Source organism: Salarias fasciatus, chromosome 7 (assembly GCF_902148845.1).
Source record: "Salarias fasciatus chromosome 7, fSalaFa1.1, whole genome shotgun sequence".
In the NCBI taxonomy this organism is placed as follows: Eukaryota; Metazoa; Chordata; class Actinopteri; order Blenniiformes; family Blenniidae; genus Salarias; species Salarias fasciatus.
In genome coordinates, this window is record NC_043751.1 from 11,597,323 (window position 1) to 11,617,411 (window position 20,089).

General features: G+C 41.7%; 1 protein-coding gene across 1 annotated transcript in view; it reads left to right on the forward strand.

Annotated features, from left to right (window-relative positions):
* Positions 1-20,089, forward strand: part of kcnq1.2 (potassium voltage-gated channel, KQT-like subfamily, member 1.2) — a 150,137-nt gene that overhangs the window by 10,549 nt on the left and 119,499 nt on the right. The window contains exons 2-13 of the mRNA XM_030096104.1: positions 1,287-1,377; positions 4,881-5,007; positions 5,179-5,257; positions 5,457-5,553; positions 7,114-7,254; positions 9,422-9,532; positions 9,808-9,903; positions 10,335-10,466; positions 11,978-12,143; positions 15,101-15,127; positions 16,704-16,757; positions 17,064-17,181. Coding sequence (XP_029951964.1) covers positions 1,287-1,377; positions 4,881-5,007; positions 5,179-5,257; positions 5,457-5,553; positions 7,114-7,254; positions 9,422-9,532; positions 9,808-9,903; positions 10,335-10,466; positions 11,978-12,143; positions 15,101-15,127; positions 16,704-16,757; positions 17,064-17,181 — 1,239 coding nt within the window. The remainder of the gene's footprint in view (positions 1-1,286; positions 1,378-4,880; positions 5,008-5,178; positions 5,258-5,456; positions 5,554-7,113; positions 7,255-9,421; positions 9,533-9,807; positions 9,904-10,334; positions 10,467-11,977; positions 12,144-15,100; positions 15,128-16,703; positions 16,758-17,063; positions 17,182-20,089) is intronic.

Consider the following 20,089-nt stretch of genomic DNA (forward strand, 5'->3'; position numbering starts at 1 on the left):
TCTTCTGTTCACTGCCCACTACTTGCTTGATGTTTTGTTTATTCTGCCACCAAATGGATCAGCGGTAGTTTTTTAAATAACTTTTTTTTTTAATGACTAGAATAGATATATGCATGTGGGCCTTACAACTGTGTCTAATTCTGGGAACCAAACAATTGCATTGAACAGGGAGCTGAACAGTGTCTGTTGTGCCAAACTGTGTATGTATGTATAATTTTAAATAATATTATATAGTCCACAAATAATAATAAACAACAGATGCTTACATAACCGTTCCCACATATGGCATGTAATCCAGCTTGTAGCACACAGCATTGCGATGCACCGTCTGCGGTGTGTTTTTAAAAGTGAGCTTGACTGTGATGATGGTGCATGCAAACACCAACACCATGTCATGGAAAAGCACTTAAAAGATGTGTTTCAAGGATTATTTCTGGCACGGGGAAAATGCACACAACTGTTTATGCTGGTAATCCGGTGGGCTCAGGAAAGACCGAGCAAAGCCTGTCATGAGACCTTTTTTTAAATTCAGAGTTATGAAGTGAATTCTTTATTTAGCTTTGCCATGTATGGAGATTGCAAAAAAAAAAGTTGGGGAATATGTCAGGTGAAATTTAGGGTTGACTTTAATATTTACAAATTAAAATTCAGCAATTTACAACACTCTCACAGTTCCACCACTGATTATCAATTCAACATATACAATATTTGGGAAAAAAAGAGGATATTCCCTTGTACATCGTTTAATTTTAAAACGTGAGTCATCAGCAATATAATTCAGCTTTTATTTCATTCTTTATTTTGGTTGGACCTGAACATGAGCAGCTTGACTTTTTTTTTTTTTTTTTAATAAAGCTGCTGGTAATGTGCAATTAAGAGATTGTTGAAGGTACACCTCTGATCCACCAAATTCCATGTAGCTGAATAGTGAAGCCCCCACAGGGGGCACGAAGGATACAGTTTTCCTTGTATTTTGAATTTAAGAATTATGATTTTTATGTTGTTACTGCATTTACAAATAAGCTTTGTATTAAGACGATCCTTAATTTGCTTAATGTATTGTTTTTCCCCCTTTTATGACAAGTTTAAATACTTAACGATTCAGTGTTTTGCAAAGACCGGAGACAAAGTAAGTCGTGTTTATTATAAACAGTGATAGAAGGTAGTCCATTAAGAAAAAAAAAAAAAAAGGTATCTTCTTGATATGAATATTAAAATTAACATCTAATGCTGGTTTTGCTGAAGGTAATATGTTGTGGACTGACCACACTGTGTCCTCTCTACAGCTTCCTCATGGTCCTGGTGTGTCTAATCTTCAGCGTCCTGTCCACTATAGAACAATACGCAGAGTTTGCCACTGGAACCCTCTTCTGGATGGTGAGTAAAATGCTCTGGATTTCTATTCTGAGAGTACTGCACTTTTTTAAGCGGCATGAAGTTAGTGGAAACTGTGATTTCATGTCCACACATTTATCCATTCATTCACCATATTGGACAATGCATTATCACTAAGATTAAGACCATGTTTCCCGTAGAGAATCACACACTTGAAATTGTTTCGGAAATGAGTTACACTCCCTTTTTCATCAAGTGTTCATCAAGAAAGGTGACCAGACTACTGTTGAATTCTGCCACTCTGTAATACCCACATCTCTCCACATGGTGGCAGTATAAGATCTCAACTGGGGGAAAAGTATCCCCGCCATCTTACAGCTCTGCCCAACGCCTAAAACTCAGAGGACTGATCACTTTCAGTTATTGCAAATGCCATTGAAATACAGCCACCAGCTTGTAGTCGCAGCTTCTTCACAGTAACATATGTGTCTTTTGAACTTGTTGAGATGACACTCGTGTAGAATCATTTGGCTCCAGGCAGACTGTGGTCATTTGTACTCGCTGGCGGATTTACTTTTCTGGGGGCTTATTAGGCTATTATGGCTGCTAAGTGATGCAATAAATCAAGGGCTTACAACAGATAGAGAAAATTATGGCTGCTGTTTGGAGGCTCCACAAAGAGCTTGCATCATCCATCTCCTGCCAGCACACTGTGCATAGAAATACACACACACACACACACACACACACACACATTCACGCACACACACGTACGTACCACCTCTTGAATCGCGTTGCAGTCAGAGGACAGGGTGGACACTGTGTTCTGTAAACTTTTGGCCTGTTCCACTCAAGACAGAGCCAAGTCTTCATTCTCATTATTGCATTCTCTGTCCCTTTCCTCTTGCCTTTCTCCAACTTTTTGGTGATTTTATAACAGAACAATGAAACAAACATAATGACACAAAGTTTATTTTTTTTGTGCAGTTTTTAATTTACAGTCTTTCTTTCTCGTATATAAAATGGTTTTGATTCAGTCTTTATTTTTAATACACTTGTGTGTGCACATGCTTGCATTTTTGCGCATGTTACAGGGGGCAGAGCTGGTGGTGTTATGCAGACATATTCTGCTGGTGGCGGCTATACTTAGAAAGTTGAGGGCTAACTAACATCCGTGAATCACAAAGTGCTTGTTTTGGATGGCAGAGGGGACATTAGTCCTTGAGGATATTTGGCCTTTGGGGCAGCTGCCAAAGTAAAGCCAGCGAGGCTGGGCGGGAGGCACAGAACTATGCACACACACACACATGCACGCACGCACATACACGCACACATCACATGGACCTGTTTGTTAACAAGTCTCTTCTGCTCAGATCATATTTGTTGCTTTGTGAAACACACTACAGGCAAGTTAACCACATTTGGTGAAGTATCGCTTCTCAGCCATGCTCTTATCTCGTTAAGCTTTCACGTCTGACTGTTTCGATACAGTCACTTCTCTTCCCATTGCCTAAGGAAGACAACCTTACTTCTTGTGACTGTTTCCAATACAAATGGGTATTCATGGAATTATCAAATGACTCCTTTTTCCACCCCTCTAAATCTGAATACACATCAATCATTTTCCCTGAGCAAGATTACATTTATTTATTTATTTAGACACACATATTTAATGCATCAAGGAAATATATGTGAAAGTAGTCCATTGGTGTGAAACTCATATCACTCTAAACACAGTGTTTCTGTCGACAAAAGCTTGTTGCTTTCTTGGCTGCATGATTTTTGCAGCATGTTTTCACACATTGTGTGTGCATCCAGTCGCACACAACACCTATCCACCTCTTCTGTAGTGACTCGCAACAACAAAGAGATCTGATTACGTTCTCAACTGATACTGTAATTCCTGAGCAATGAGCTTCCTCTGGGTCAGGACTGATGAGATTATACTGCCTGGACTGGCAACAGTTTTCAGTCAACACGTCGCTACCAGTTTCAGAAACGCATCAAAAAAACAAAAACAAAAAAAACAAAACAAAACAACCAAAACCCCACCTCAACATCTGGGTGACCCATTTTATGGATTTATTCTGATTAATCCCATCACATTCCCAAAAATCATATTCATGTAAGTGAACCAATGACTTTCATATTTCAGCCAGCTGTCATCATTGCTGAGCTGACTGAACCTGTGTTCTGTTTCGTGTTGATGTCAGTGTTTTAGACTGACCATCTGGTTATGTCCCCGCTACTAGTTTTAGTTATTTGGTTTACAAATGAACTAATATTATTAAGGAAAACATGTCTCTCTTACTTTGTCAATGAGACTACAATGAGCTGGTGGGGTTGAGCTGAAATGGATGTTGTTGATGTAACGCAGCCCTGGATATCTGAATGACTGCCCACATTGAACCGAGTGAAAGCGGCGAAGCTAAATGGTAATTTAGTCTGATTATCAGGCAGCGTTTTAGAGACCTGCTGAACCATTTCTGCCCGTCTCTGTCAATTGTGCCTCTTTATCTTCCTCTCTTTGTCTTTAACTCAGTGACAGAAAACAAGCAACTCAAGCTTGTGAATGCGGTGTATAGGAATCCAAGGCCGGACAAGTCAAGCGCAAAACCCAGAGCTGTGAGCACAGTTAATTAATGGAAATGAGCAAACAGAACATAAAATGGAGCAACAAAACAAAAGAAAAAAAAAATCTCTCTTCCTGATACAGTGACACTTTAATTCAGCCAGAAAAGCGGCTGGTTTTGTGATTGACAGGTCATTGTTTTGGGGCCTTGTGGCGCTGTGTTATTGCAGCAGGGCTCATGGTATTGGGTTTCATACAAGGGCGCAAGGGAGCAGCCAGTTCAAGCAACTGAACTCAATGAGGTGGCCACCCACATGGCAAAAAAGGTTTTCGCCAGACAGTACGGTGACTAAATATTATGGATCCGCGGTGGCTGGGAAAATGATCTCTGTCAGACGGGGTTAATTAATTTATGGGGCTTTGCTTTTAGGCACGTAAGAGGAAAACAAATGCAGAATGACTCAAAGCGTGGACCCCGACACACATGCAGGAGGCCTCGTTTGTCAGTCAGGTGCCACCGAAACGTTCTCAACAAGAATCGAGATGATTATTTCGCTCCCCCACCTGTTAGGAAACAGCATGATGGTATTTCTTCTCTGCAGCTTCAATCACTTAGCCATTGACCCTATCTCAATATGAGCTGTCATCAGCCATGTTATCAAGCTCCATCTCTTCTCCTGCAGGGCTGGGTGGTCCCGCTCCTGCCAGACCACCTCCACGTCTCTCTCCTCTACCTCTCACACACACACACACCACACACACACACACACACCTGTCATTGCCCACTCATATGATATTGTAGATTATGGCGATTGATACTGAAAATGCTTTTAAATGAGCGTTAATGCACAGCGCTGTGTTATCTGTGATACCTTATCTCCCTCCACAGCCTCCTGTATGTGTTCTGAAGCGACCGTCTCTATGCTGATGGATTCATGTAGATCTTATTCTGTGTTTGCATTGTGTCCCGCAGGAGATCGTGCTGGTGCTGTTCTTTGGCACGGAGTATGTGGTCCGGCTGTGGTCGGCAGGCTGTCGCAGCAAATATGCAGGCATCAAAGGGCGCCTCCGCTTTATCAGGAAGCCCATATCAATCATAGGTGCACCTGGCATTTTCTTTGTTCTCTTCATGTCATAAAGCATTTTTATGATATCAACTGACATCATACATGCATCCCTTACTATAGATCAAAATAAAAAGATTTTAAGAGCCATTTCATACAGTTTTTTTTTTTTAAATGATTAATCTATATTTGTCTTTTTTCTTCCAGATTTGATAGTGGTCATTGCTTCAATCATTGTGCTTGGAGTTGGGTCTAATGGTCAAGTGTTTGCAACATCTGCCATCAGGTAGAGCACTCATTTTATCAGCATTTTACTTTTAAATCAAATTTAAATCAAACCCCAAATGGCTTTTAAATGTTTGTTTTCAACATGCACACATCTATCCACGCCTCTATATTTGAGTTATATTAACACAATATTGCTCATCATCACACACGAAATACTGGATATAATGAAATGGGCGATGTGGTGTTGAATGTTGCAGAGGTATCCGTTTTCTCCAAATCCTGCGGATGCTCCACGTGGATCGACAAGGAGGAACCTGGAGGCTCCTGGGATCGGTAGTCTTCATTCATCGACAGGTGTGTGATCTGTTTGTCAGTGTTTCTGACAAGATAAGACTGAACTTGCAAACCTCCTGTAACCAGCTGGTGTAATTCCCACCAAATTTACTGCTCATTGCACAAAATAAAACTGACAGACACATGGAAGAAGAAAAATCCATCGGACCTGTCTTTATAAGGAGAAGAAATGAGATGGTTAAGGTTGCCCTATCTTTTGTCTTTTGTTTTCTAATACGCTTGTTTTAGTTCTTTCCCAGTCCAATACACAATGAAGTCAGGAGCTCCGATGCACTCCGGTTAATCCCTGAAGCACAGTCTGTTCTTTGGTTGCGGTGGTTAAACTTTACATTCATGTCTTTTTATATCTTTTCAGAAAATCTAGACTTATTAGTAGGAAATGTGTACAGAGGGTGAACAAGAGAAAAAAGCTTTAAGATTAATCCGAGCTGAGCTTAATGTGATTTGTTTCCATCTCCCTTCTGTCCAAATGACCACTTTATTGAATCATATGCTCTGCTTAGTGGAATGAAATTGTGTTGTCAACAAGTGGATGGAATGAAGAACACAAGGTTTCTCAGGACCTTTGATCAAAATGGATCTTGCATTTTGGCTTCCAGTAGTCATTTTTACTTGTGCTAATGCATGCAAGCATTAATAAGACTATGGCAGATTCACATATTAATAACAGGTGTGTGTTTGCATTAAGACCTGGCTCTGTGGTTTCCATCTTTGTTCCAGCAACCGATGAACCCGCCAGACCCAGTGGGTGGCAGATCTTCTGAAACGTTCTGCCTTAAATGTGGCTTTCTTTCATGGAGTCTACAAAATACACGGCCTAATTAGTGCGGAAACCGAAGGCTGGGAACCGTGTTAGTTCTTGCCTTGTGCTACTTGATGCCACAAACACTGACACCTCCAACATACACTGTAAATCTATGTTTGATCCCACATTGTTGGGTAAAATGCCGCGTTTCACCTCATCTGACTGGAATAAAAGTACAGTCTGCTTCACAATCCCAACATGTTGCGGATGCTTTTATGAAGTAGCCGGCCATAATCGCTGCCCTACTTTTCATGCTGAACAGAAGGTGTTCTGCATCATATGATGTAACGACTGTCATTTTCCAAGCAAATCCTGATTGCATTCATAAAACTCAAGATGTCAAGCATATGCAAAGACACTCAGGGCCTGACTGCCGTACTTCCTGATGTCAACATCATAGGATATTACTAAGATATTAATATGAACAGCTGTTTGGTTCCAAAGGGGAAAAAAGAACATAACTCCGCTTTTGCAAGTTAGATGCTTTTAAAATAAAATATCTGTGTGCAGCTGTTGTAATTTTATCCTTTTCATCATAATCTTATATTATCATTTTGTTTATATGACACTTAAGGGAAAAAAAGGTTCTTTAATACTTACTGAAATATAAAAAAAATCACAGCTTTACCATCTGTTTACAACATTTAAAAAAAAAAGAAAAAACTGATGGGGAAAAGCTCAAACCTGAATAAGACAGTATACCTTTTTACAGCAGATTTTAATGGTTTTATCTCTGATCATCCTGTGTTCTTCAGGAGCTGATCACCACCCTGTACATTGGCTTCCTGGGCCTGATCTTCTCCTCCTACTTTGTCTACCTGGCGGAGAAGGATGCTGTCGACGAGGAGGGCAAGACGGGCTTCTCCAGCTACGCCGATGCCCTGTGGTGGGGAGTGGTAAGCCACCTGGCGCGAAACATTTCAAACATATATCCCTTACTGAGGTTGCAAGGTTTAAAACATTTCAGCCATGTTTCCTTGATTTCGATTCACCAACACAGCGTACATACTTGACGTGTTGCATCACATTTATGCCCAAAAAGCTTCTTTTCTATTAAGAGCTGTGACAAGTTGTCTGCTCAACGTTCATCAAGTGGAGACTCAAATGAGAAAAAAGGAGACCGGTGGCCTCCCTGGTTAGACCAATTATAACCCTTCTTGTGTTTTACTCTCCTGTCTGGCTCTGCATGCATCATGCATGCGTTTCTGCAACACTTCACACCCAAGCAGGTGTATTGATGTTTTCCGTGTGTTTGAGCTGGTTTTGCCTATTTCCCTCGATGCAGAGGCTCGGGTTTCCAGAGCAGTTAATTAAACATTTGAATTGAAAGCACAGAGTAATGAGAAACCTATGGCAGCCTTGTGCAGAGGATCAGCGCGCCACAAAGAGACGGTAATAAACCATTCACCTCTAGGATCTTTGGCTCAAAGAACTTTTAGAGCACCAATATAAAGTGTCAGTTCCCTTAATTAAAACTTTAATTGTGGGATTACTAGCTTTATGTAAGAAGGGTTAGTGGGGTCATAGTCCTCCTTCCCGCTCTATGGAAGCCGTTATTTGTGGTGCTCCGTTCACAAAGAGGAGAAAAGGATCACACTTGGGGATTTGCACCTTTTTTGTTTTTCGGGGACTGTAAACTTGAGGGTCACGACATGCGTCCACAATAGGTTTGTGTGTAGCGTCATGCGTGTTTGCTTGTGTGCGCACTTGCAGAAGTGCGACGGCACTGATTGGACCGGGCTAAGCTCCCCCTCAGCGTCTTCCCTCTCTCTTGGCTTGATTTCCACATTCAGAAATGCAGGTGTGCAGAACAGCAGGAGGACAAGCCAAAGCCATGAATCATATCCACTCTCTCCTTCCCTCCGCTCAGCTTCTTTCTCTCTTCCAGTTGAGGATGTTTTGGTAATAACCGCTCAATTTTGAGAAGTTCAAGCCTGATGTAGAAAAAGTGAATGTAAACTCTGCATATGATATTATTTCTATCATTACGTTCTAAAATCACATGTGTGATCTTTGTGTCGACACAATGGGGGTCTTTGCCCTGCTGCTTTTGGACAGGCCCATTTCAGGCTGTTTAGTCACTGGATTTGTAGACGAAGAATTAAATCCTCCCTGCTCCTCCCACCCCAGTCGTACATTCACCCAGCCGCTTTTCCCGCCTCTGCTCCTTCTCCTTCTTTTTTTCACTCTCAAAGCTCTTTAAAGTATATCACCTTACATCAGCCGCTTTGTGTTAGCACGCAGCGGCGGCTCACGCGGCGATACCCCCACAGACAAACCGCGGCGAGCCAAGTGTGTTCTGGATGTGTCAGAATTGGCTCTGCTTTCGGAGTGCGTGTACATGCAAATGCAAGAGGTATTTGTTTTCCCTCTCACCCCGGCAAATTCCTACATTCACTGAGGATTAGCAATTGGGGAATCTTATTCCCTTTGAGGAGCAAGAGCTTCAAATACCCCTGCTTTGGTCGACGGCAGTGGAGTAAATCTCGGCGGCTGATGAACTTTGCCTTATTGTTTAACTCTTGCTGTGGTCACTTTCTTTACACAAGCAGTTCATTACCAAAAAGAAAACTCTTACAAAGAAAGTAAAAGGTGTGTTAGTGGATGGGTGGCTATTGCTCTGTTTTTATTTATTCAGTAAAGCACTTTATGCTGCAATTTACTGTATTAAAAGTGCTATATAAATAAAGTTTGACTGGTTGGTTGAAGTTGAAATAACTCATCTCAAGAGACACGTGTGTTGAAGAAATGCTCTTTAATTTCAGGGCTTGTTCTTACTTGATTTGGCAATTTTCCTTTTAACACGACTGACTTCAGGGAGCTCTCCTACTGAAGTGGAAAGACAAAACCAAAACACATTATCTAGTTTCCTGTCACGACCGGACACGCTATAGCTTTGACGTTGGTGAAACTAAATCAGCTCTAACTGCCCTGGCCTTTATTTTTGCACCAATTTAGGTAGAACTCAGACGAGATAGTTTTCTTTCAAAGAGCTATCAGTCTGCGATGTGTTTAAAAATCTTCAGTGTCATCTGAAGAAGTTCATCTCCTCTTCTTTTCTAGGTGACGGTCACGACGATCGGCTATGGAGACAAAATTCCTCAGACGTGGATCGGAAAGGCCATCGCTTCCTGCTTCAGTGTCTTCGCCATCTCTTTCTTCGCGCTCCCTGCAGTAAATCACTATTTTTGCTGAAAAATAAACTCAGTACATTAAGAAAAATATTCCTTTTAAAAAAATTTTACTTTATGCGAAACCTGATTTTGAAAATGTGTGATTCCTGATTTTCACTTTTAACTTTGGCATTGTTTTCTGAGATACTTAATTATACATGACACAGTATAGTACAGTAAAATAATTGCTTTCTTAGAGTGGAAATCCTGAATTAAATCAGTTATAATTGTTTATGCAGTATGAGTCGTGAACCGGTGTCATTTCTCTGGTTTTAGGGGATTCTGGGTTCAGGGTTTGCCCTGAAAGTCCAACAGAAGCAGCGACAGAAGCACTTCAACAGACAGATCCCTGCTGCCGTCGCCCTCATCCAGGTGAAATAGTGTTTCCGACCTGCAAAGTGTCTTTCTCTCAAACATGACAAACGTATCCATCCAAGCATTAACAAAAACATTTAAAACAGAGCTACCAATTCAGGCTCATTAACTGTAAAACTGACCTGATTAACTTCACATTGGAATTATTAGTCAACTCTAACAGCAAGGAAGCATTTTATACTTTCATATTATCCTGTTTATTCACCTCTAACACTTTGGCACAGTGAAACAAAAAACACTCTATTCCTGTAAATTAAAAATCACTACTTAAATAAAAATGTATCCGCCATCATAATGTGTTAGTTTTCCTTTTTTATAATGAACAACATAATTCTAGAAATAGATTCAAATTGCCATTGAATTTGAATTGTAATCCCAAGGTCTTTGATTAACTGAGCAGCGTTCCCATGATGACCTCTGTTCTTCAGACACTCTGGAGGTGCTATGCGGCAGAAAAACCGAACGGCTGCGCTGCTACGTGGAAGATGTACGTCCTGACGCCAGACGCTGTGCGCTCAAGAGAAACTGACAGTCCCACCATCCGGAAACTCAACATATCGGTGAATATATACCTTTGACTCGAGCTTTGTGTCAAATTTCAATCCAGACCTTGGTGCTCACCTTCTCTTTATTGTCTTTTTCATTTAGTCTAGCAAATAATACAGAAACCCCAGACTGCTTTTAGAAAAAAAAAAAAAATGTTAAAGTGTGACATTTTACGGTTGATTTGCATACATGTGGCCCAACAATATTAACTTTATTTTGTTAAGGCCAAATTTAAGTTCCCACACACACACACACACACACACACACACACACCCCCGAGGCCGCTCCCTCCCCTCAGGCCTGACTCCACCAGGATGACTCGAGGCCTTTGTCTCCGCCGGACAAAGACTCAGTCAGTTGAGATGATGTCACCGCCGCCTTTCTCATGGGAGTAAACCTTTGTCTAAGAGAACAACAACAAAAAAATCTTTGTGTAGCATTGAACCCACATGTATTTGGGAGAATGAGGCCTGCTTCCGCTCTTTTCTGCTTCAGCATGTGACTTTCTGCTCTTTCTTCCCTCCCTCTCCTCTTTCAAGATACTCCTCCCGTCTCTGCGCTGTTCAACACACTTTATTTCGCTCCTTCTTATTCCTCTTTGCTCCGTCTGTCTCCACACTGAGTATTCCCCCTGTGTCAGTGTCGGTTTCCTGTTTCTTCATGTCTTAAGCTCAGCTTTTATTAAAATTCTGTTTCTATCGCCCTGGTTTTTTTCATTTTCCCACATCCCATCACCTCCTCCCTCTCTCTCTCTCTCTCTCTCTCTCTCTCTCTCCCTCCGTCCACTAATGACTCATTCAAACATTGGGTATTTGGGTTGGACTGCTGGCTACTTGTCAAATGCCCATGTCTGATCCACTGAGTCCAAATAAATAAGCTTCTATAAAGGTCACGTCCGTGACGTTGGTGTGGGTCAGCCGGACTGGAGGCATTGAGGAATTGAGGTTCTCAGCAACTCACTGACTCACACAATGCGATGATCTCACTCAAATATTAAACAGGCACCGCTTACGTCACCTAACCTGCGAGAAAGAGCGGGGAAAAAATGGAAGACATTGAGTTTCTAAGCGTGATCATTTCATTGTAGTTTATTTACGGATCAGGATGGACGTGGTAACAAGCTGATGCTTCAGTTCAGAAGAAGAGTCTGAAAACCAACAAATGGCACAACCTTTAGTGGTGAAAGGGGAGTGTGCTCTGGATTAACCCCCAGGAGATTATGTGGCCTCACTGGTCTCTGTCCTCTATGGTTTAGTTTCCACCCTGTTGCCTTTGCTTTCCTCCTGTACTTCATCGCTTTGCTCACAATGAAAGTTTTCCTGAAGTATGTCAGCTTTAAAATCAGTGGGAATTGTAAGTAAAGTAATATTTGGGGATTTTGGCACAACACCTTTCCTGAAACTTCGACGGTTTAGTGTACACACCTCCTCACCAGTAGAACTTCAGAGTTCTTGAGGTCAACCTTGCAGGTTATCTTACTGACATCCACTTTGGTTAATAACTCAGAGTCTTTCCTTTGTGACAGAAAAAGGGGACGAAGAGGCGGCTGAAGTCCAGAGGAAACGGCGCTATGGGCGGAGACCCAGGCCGAGCCGTATCGATCCCCCAGATCACCTACGACCACATTGACGACTGCGAGGAGAAGAAGGATGTCTCATATTTTATTGAGCAGCCGGGAGGGACCGTCGAAGGTGAAGCACTGTATTTATCACATTGCTGTGTTGTGCGCTCATAGATGCGCTCTGCTAAAGCCTGGACTGCGCTCGCTCTCGGACGTTTGTCCGGAGAAAGCCAACTCGCTTCTATAAACTGACTTTCATCTAACAAATTATTCTCCGGCTCATCCGCCAGCCAGGATTCGACTTGGATCTCCCTTTTATATAAAACCCCACACTTCAGAGCTGAAGTTCTGATGAGGTATTTTTAGAGGAAATTTAATATTCCTACACTGTGAAGATATCTTTACTACGTTAAGATACTTATGGTTTCACTGCAGCTCGGTCCCAGTTGGCAGTGATGCTGTATCACGTAAAGGACATTAGAATAAGTGAGTAACAGCAGTAATGAAATACAGCACAGTTCTGTTTGATGAAATAAAGCCTGTTGAAAGCTGTTAAAAGACGTCATGCAGTCTTCAAGGTCTTGGAAATCCATTGTCTCAGTGAAACCCCCCCCCCAAAAAAAACAATGTTTTTGTAATCATAGCATTCAGTGGCCAAAGTAACGCTGTGATAAATGACTTTTCCTTGGCACTCATGTTAGAAATATTAGCTGTTAACTTGTGCATTCATGTCGTGAAAAGTTTTTTTTTTTCAGCCCAATTTTGAACATGTGCGTAACACGATACTCCCAAAGTAAAGGCTCCTGTCGCTCGACTAAATATCTCCCAAGTTAGATACTCATGGTTTCAGCTTTATCCTACTCAAGTCATGACAAAGTCTAGACAGTAAAGAAAAAAGTTTCTTCTGTGTCAAACAGATTAGACTGGAATAAAGTGGTGGTTTATTTAAAGTCATGACAACTCATTCTACACACTTTCAGGTACCTGATGCTGCGTAAACCATAACAGCTCAGTTCTCCTGTTTTTTAGATAACTTGATTTTTGCCAGAACAGGTGCGAGGGTTTTCTTGATGACCTACTCTGATTTTTCAGACTCTTGATTAGTAGTACGAGTTACCGTGTGTTAACTTCTCTCGTCGTCACACCGCATTGGCCGAAACTGAAATGCAGTAATTAGAGAATATATGAGCTGTCCGAATGTGGCGTTCAGCGTCAGAAGGTTACTGCATGATCCCTTCAGTTTGTACAAACAGTGGAAACCATTACAGATTATGGGAGGAGTTGTTATGTACTGGTTTCTCATTTTCACGCAGTAAACAGAGGCCTGATGCCTCTCATAGCCAAGATGTCTGCCAGGTGTCTCCAGTGAGCCACATGGAAGCCATTACACTCTCCGTGGTGATTAGAGGTCACGGTTACAAGCTCTTTACTGCTTTAGTCGTCCCCCTTTGCTGGCCACAGATACTCACACAGTGCTTAAATGGAAAAAAAAAAAAAAAAAAGTTACAAGTGGGAATTTCTTTTATTGCAAGTTGCCTTTTACCAACAAAGCCATCGTACCAAAACCGAAATGTGTTTGTTACGCTGTTCATTTGTAAATTTAATCAAAATAATGCTGTTGGTTTCAGATGCTTTGGGTTCTAGCTAATTAACATTTCCTAGATTTGGTTTGTACGGTAGATGCAATATTTTTAAATGCAGCGGTAAACATGCAGTATATGATTGATGGTTGGTTGGGGGGGGGGGGTTGGATTTTCAGCTTCCTGTGTTAAAAGCCAACCCAACCAAATGAACTGACCCAGACTCGGGGTTAATAAACACACTTTATGAGTTTTTCCTTTCAAAGCGTGCAAACCTAAAAGGAGCTGGGAAGACATCAAGTTGACATGAGAGCAGACCATCACGAGGAGGAACAACCGCTTACAAGCAGAGACGTTGCTTGGTTTTCCTCTTAATTGAGGGGATCTTGGATGATTAAACAGGCGCTCCCATGAATGTGGAAAAAGCCACTTAATCAAAGCAGTTTTGCTGCACATTTACCTTTGCATTTATTTGCACTTGTGCGAGAAAAATTAGAAACAAACGATCATTTTGATAATGAACGTACACTGCAGTTAATAAGCATAGTGAAACAAGACGTGGTGAATCTGTGGACTGGAAGAAGAATCTGGACAAGCTATAAATGACATAAAACTGTACGAAGAAGCTGAGGTCTGCAGCCGGCTGTCACTAATTATAACGTCTGAGCTGAAGCAGCCTGGGACTGTAAGGTCTCTGCTTTCAGATCCATCCATAAAACAGGCATCTGTAGCGTCAGCTGTCTACACCAGGGCTGCTGCTTCATCCCGCAGGGTTAGATTCATCTCTGTTTGATCAGCTCTTTCTGAAAAATAACTCCCTGATATATGAAGCTGTTTAACAATAGCTTGTAAAAAAGGTTAATAATCAACGACCTCTGTTTCTTCACCACTATAAGGATGGTTTAACCCCAAACGCATTGCATTTAAAGTGGTAATTTTTTCATGTTTTACCAGTCATACGCATTAGGATATACTATGCTTTAGGCTTTACTGGGATTTAGAGTTGCAATAAAATAAATACTAACAACTGTCTGATCTATACTTCCTTGGATGACGTCTTCCTTCATCATGCAGTGTGCAGCTTTATAACAAGCACTAACATTTACAGTCTCTATGGTCCTTCTCAGTTACTTGTAAAATAGCTTTGCAACCATGTCTGGCATCAAATTTAACATAAATTCAAGCATATTCTGTTAACTCATCAAGATCTGGAATGACATAGTTTCCCCAGTATAAGCGCCTGTGTTTTACGGTCCTGTCCCGATGGCATGCATCATGATTTGCAGATGCACATGTGGGAGAAGCAAAAATTGCATTCAGATCAGAAGTATATAAATATAGCCAATACTCGTGAAACAATGCATGCAAATTTTGCGCTGAGTTTTAAAGAAGAAAACCACAAATGGTTTGGAAAATATATATATATATATTAAAAAAAAAAAATGCTTGAAATGTTGCAGGTTAGCCATGCTGCAATCCCATAAAAACTGTCTGCTCTTGCTTGCAGGAATTACGAGGATGTTCAGACAAGCAGGTGAGTTGTTTGACATCACGTTAACACCAAGTAAAACTCAAGATCTCTGAAATAAGACAGCCAAGGAGTTAGTTTATACCATTTTGTTTGAGGGACAATGCCATCAAAGTGCTTTATTCAGTTTGGGATTTTCTGAAGCTCGCATGCCAAGTATGTTATTTAAATACCAAAATCAGGGAGACAAAGACAAAAAAAACCCCTGAAAACTCTTGATCTTGATGACAATAACAGAAACTAAAGTTTGAATGATGCATTTTCTAAGCAGCCCGTTCTTCCACAGGCTAAGTACTCCTTTCTCTTCCATTAAAAAGTGCTCTGTGTTAATCATTTGCTAGCCTGCTCATTTAATGTGGCCCAGACAGTATTTTAATTAGACTCAGTGGCTGGCTGCGCCTTTGTCCTCAACCGGACCAAACCAGAGCCAAGCGCAGACACTCAGTCACTGGTCCTGGGATGACCTGGCCTGTTTTCTTTACCGAGAGAGCCCTGCCAACGCCGTGGGTGAGGAACAGGGGTTGGCCTGGCTGGGAACGGTCAGGGGCCCCAGGGACCACGGGGACCCAAAGTGGGACGTTAAAGAGATATGGGGGAGGAGGAGGGGAAGGGTTGGGGGTGGGGAGGGGGTGCTGGAGTTGATAAGCTTCCATTGTGGAGCTCCAGTGGTTAGAAATAAACTGGTCATTGTTTGATTTAGTCAGTGTCCAGCTTATCGCTCCACTTATCTGTCTGCCCCCCCCACCTCTCTGTCTGTGAGGCTCTCTCTCGCTCTCTCTCTCTCTCTCTCTGGCTTGAAACAAACAAAAATGTTTACCCTGTTTGTTAATATGCCGTTATCCTGTTTTTGCAGCCATTAAACCGCTTCAACTCTTTGTCAATGAGCTGAAATTTGGTAGCGAATGTGTCTCTGGTTAGCTCTGGATACTGTCTCTCTCTCTCTCTCTCTCTCTCTCTTACACTGTCTGTCTCCACTTCCACATCGAACAATGTCAGACAAACGCCGCGATGCAATACGAGAAAGGCTGAATGGCTTTTGCTTGAGTTGGAATGGTCATTCTGTTCTTGGAAACAGATTTGCCTCCCTATTCTTTATCACAATGGAGGCTGGAAGGTTTGGAGGACAGACTTGTCAAACTCTGCTGACAGCCTGACGGCAGGTCAGGACCCCGCTACACATGTTGTTCTTTGCTGTTGTTTTTAGCTGCGCCAGCAGCCAGCCAGCTGCGCTGCTGAAATGGATCGCCACAAATTCTGCTTTTACTTATGTGGTTTTATATATATAAAAAAAAAAGGATTTTTTTTTTCCTCTCTGAACCCAGATCAGCCTTATTGTGCAACATTTTATTACCACTGCATGTGAGAGTTGTTAGTTGAACATGCAATTTGTATGCGATCACACTTACCACCTTAAATAACTTACTTTATTTCATTTTAAAAGTTCTTATGAAAGCGTGTCAGTTTTTTTGTTCAGTAAGTTCTTGAACACCGCTGAGATTGATCAAGTCTCTTTGTCTTTTTTCTGTTTTCCTCCTGTTTTTCCATCTTGTTATCCTCATCGAATTGTTTCTTGCGGCACCAGGCCCTCCTCATCACTCTTGGTCATCTTTCACTCTGAGCTGCCCTGGCTCTCCAGGTATCTTTTCTTTTTTTCCGTTTCTTGCTTTGCAACTGTATATGCACGTCTCCAATGACATTTGGCAAACACTCTTCATGTTGTAACTCACCTTGTTGTACCCAGCATCACACAAAGAGCCCCCAGTTACCTTTTGCTTACGATCATCTGCATAAGCTGTTTTGCATCTGAAACACTTATGAATATCATCTAGTCTTCCACTTGACTAAATAAGAAAATATTTATATGACATAAATTAAGTGCAATTAGAATTTGATCAACTCCACCGTGTGCTTACTGGAAACTTTCGTTGTTTGCTCTCTGCAGTCAGGAGAAGTCACGATAACAGCACGTCGATCGACATCTCCCGAGCCAACAGCCTAACGGACGAGCTCGACTACATGAGTGAGGACATTCCCATGCCTGTGCTGAATGCCAAAACTCAGTAAGTCCCTGAAAATTTCCCCTCCTTCTCTTCTGAATGCCTCGTCTCCCTCCCATCCATCACCCCGCATTGACCTCCATTCTCTGATCCATAATATACTGATTTCCCTACTGGTCATAGGACCCAAAGGCCTTTTGTTGGAGCCAAGAGCCCTCTCGAACCGCTCTCTAAATGAAGTTGTCGAACTCTCTCGAGGGTTAGAGAGACTCTTGAGGGCCAATGCCGTATCAGGTACAGAGAGTTATAAAGGGGATTACGCCTTCAGTCTTCAGAGAAACGTCAAAGAAATCCGCCTCAATGGGTTGTAGAACATGTTATGGTACAGATGGCTTGTCACCACTCACCCTTGTAAAACTGAGAATTCCCTGCTGTTGTTTTCCATGTGAAGTTGGAGTGCATGTCAATGGCGCAGCCTTCCCTTCCTCCTGTTGACCTGGCCATTCAAGTCAGCTGCATCAATGAGAACCACTAATGTAATTACATTTCCTTGGCTTCTTGTGCTGCATCCAAGCATGTTGTCGACTGCAGAGGCTGCTACATGAACACTTTGCCAGTGTTTTTACAAACTTTTAACACTTGCATTTAACAAATGCAAAATAATGATCGACATCGCTTCTTCCAGATTATGTGTCAATGCACCAGGCTGCAGAAGGTGTCAGAGGAAAATGAGCTTGTTTTGAAGCCTGAGTGATGTTTTGTATATGTGGTTGTTCTCAGTTATGAATAATAAATCCACTCGGTTCATGAAATATGTCTGCTCGGGTGAGCTCAACTCCTTTCATCTCCCTGAGGTGAGTGTTCATGTGCAATGTTGACTTGCTAAAGTAGCAACTTTAGTTCTCTGAGGTTTGGGTTTTTTTGTGTGAAATGAGTTGATTAGAACCTGCGCAGCAAAAGAATATATCCCATAACATGTAGAATATGATGTTGTTGTCAAGGATTTGCTGGTAGCGCTTGAAATATGCTATTCCTTCTTGTTCTCTTAACTGCTCACTGTTTTCTGTGTTCCTATCGACCGCAGTGCCCCAAAGGAGAATACTTCCCTCCTTGTGATTAGCCATAGGTTGGGTATGCTTTTCACAATTTAGACAGATTTATTTCCACCACAAACACTTGTGATTCTTGCTTAAAAAAAATAAGAAGAAACAACAGCTATGTTTTTACCTCAAAAATTCACTTTCCACTTGTTTTCATGTTCTCCCTGGTTTGAACTGAGGCTGCTTTGGGTCTTCTATGTATTTTGTCGGCGTATCGGGGCTGCACAGAGAACAGAGTCATTCAAAATTAATCTGTAAATTAAGACTAATTGCCCACAGACTCGGTCTGAATAAAAACCAAAAGACTCCTACTTTTCCTTCTTGGCCAAATGGAGCAGGAGTGACAAAAAACTTGTCACCCTGCCACAGCGCCGGATGATGGATTGTTGGCTGAGCTTGTCCAATCCAGTCTTTTCACTGATCCAGTGCTTAAAAACTAATTCTGGGTCTCTTTATGCTTGGATGCTGCTCTTGGCACCGGCAAGAAGTACACCAAGATCTGTGTGTTTGCATCATGTCAGTGTCTGCCACATATTTCTTCTCTGATCAGCAAACATGCAATTTTTTTGGAAATCAGTTTTCTCATTGTTTCAAATCAAAACCAGTCAAATAAAAAATCTGAATGAAGATTGGCATTTTTTTCTCTCATCTGCTGGCTCTGCAAATCTTCACTCATTTCTGTCACGCTCCCCCGTCTGTGGTCCGCTGGCTTTTCTTATTCATTCTTCTCTCTTTTCTGAAAAGTGAAAGCTGAGTGCACTTCAGGACGGAGCGACACAGAACCATTACCATGCCGAATGAAAACCTCGTACCGCATCCACTCGTCTCCAGTTTTAGGTCACTCATGTAAAGAGCAGTCATGTGCTGTCAAATAAAAGAAATTCCAGCAGTGAAACTAAAGTTTTGAACTTTGAGAAAGCGTCCTCTCTTACCTGCAGTTTTTTTTTTTTTTTTTTTGACTCCCCTGTTTGTGGCTTTGGTCCAGAAGTCTTTTCTCTACACAGTACTTGAATTCCACAAGGTACTGTACTGGATTTCCTGCTATTCTTTGTCTCCTTCTCTTTGCTTTTCTTTGCCTCTTCACCTCGCCCTGATTTTATCAGTTTTTCAGAAGGACTCCATAGAAAATGTCAGATTTGACTCAATACTCAATACCCTCTTTTATTGTCTAACATTTTGCCACATGCATCACTTCTGAAAAGTGTAATTACATATTATACTTTTCTCGGTAAGTGTTGGCCTTACACACTGTTGCACCTGTGGTGATATAATCAAACAGATTAATAGTGTTTTTTAAAACGCTTTTACTGCTCTGCTAATCCTCTTAAATCATAAAGACTCGAAGTTTGTGTTTATTTTTCATATCGGCCACAGATCTAGTCAGCAGTGTCTTAACCCTTCATCAAATCCACTGCAGTCTTCTAACAGAAGGTGGCGCTGCTCTGTTACAGACTGCAGCCGGCGTGCTGTGATTGTGAGCCCTTGTTTGTCCATCACAGCCCTGGTATCCTTGCCATTATCATTGTTCCAGTTACACTAAAAAGGCACTTGTGAGATGTTGCAGCTGAGATGAAACCATCATTCACATGATGTTATTCAGGATTTTCCTCATTTAATCACAACATAAGTGTGTAACCACGTTTTATGCCTGGCAGTAGGTATGGGAACCATCATTCTTTAACAAATACACTCAATTTTGAGTGACATCTGTGGTAATCTGATGCGTCCATTTCACCGTGCGTCCTCTCTTAACCTGAACACATGGGTATGTGTGTACACTGTTCCCTTATCTTGTTTTTTTTTTTTTTTTTTTCCCTCGCATGCATGTGTTTGACAGTTTGCGTGTGGGCGTGTGAGACCTCTGGGCGATA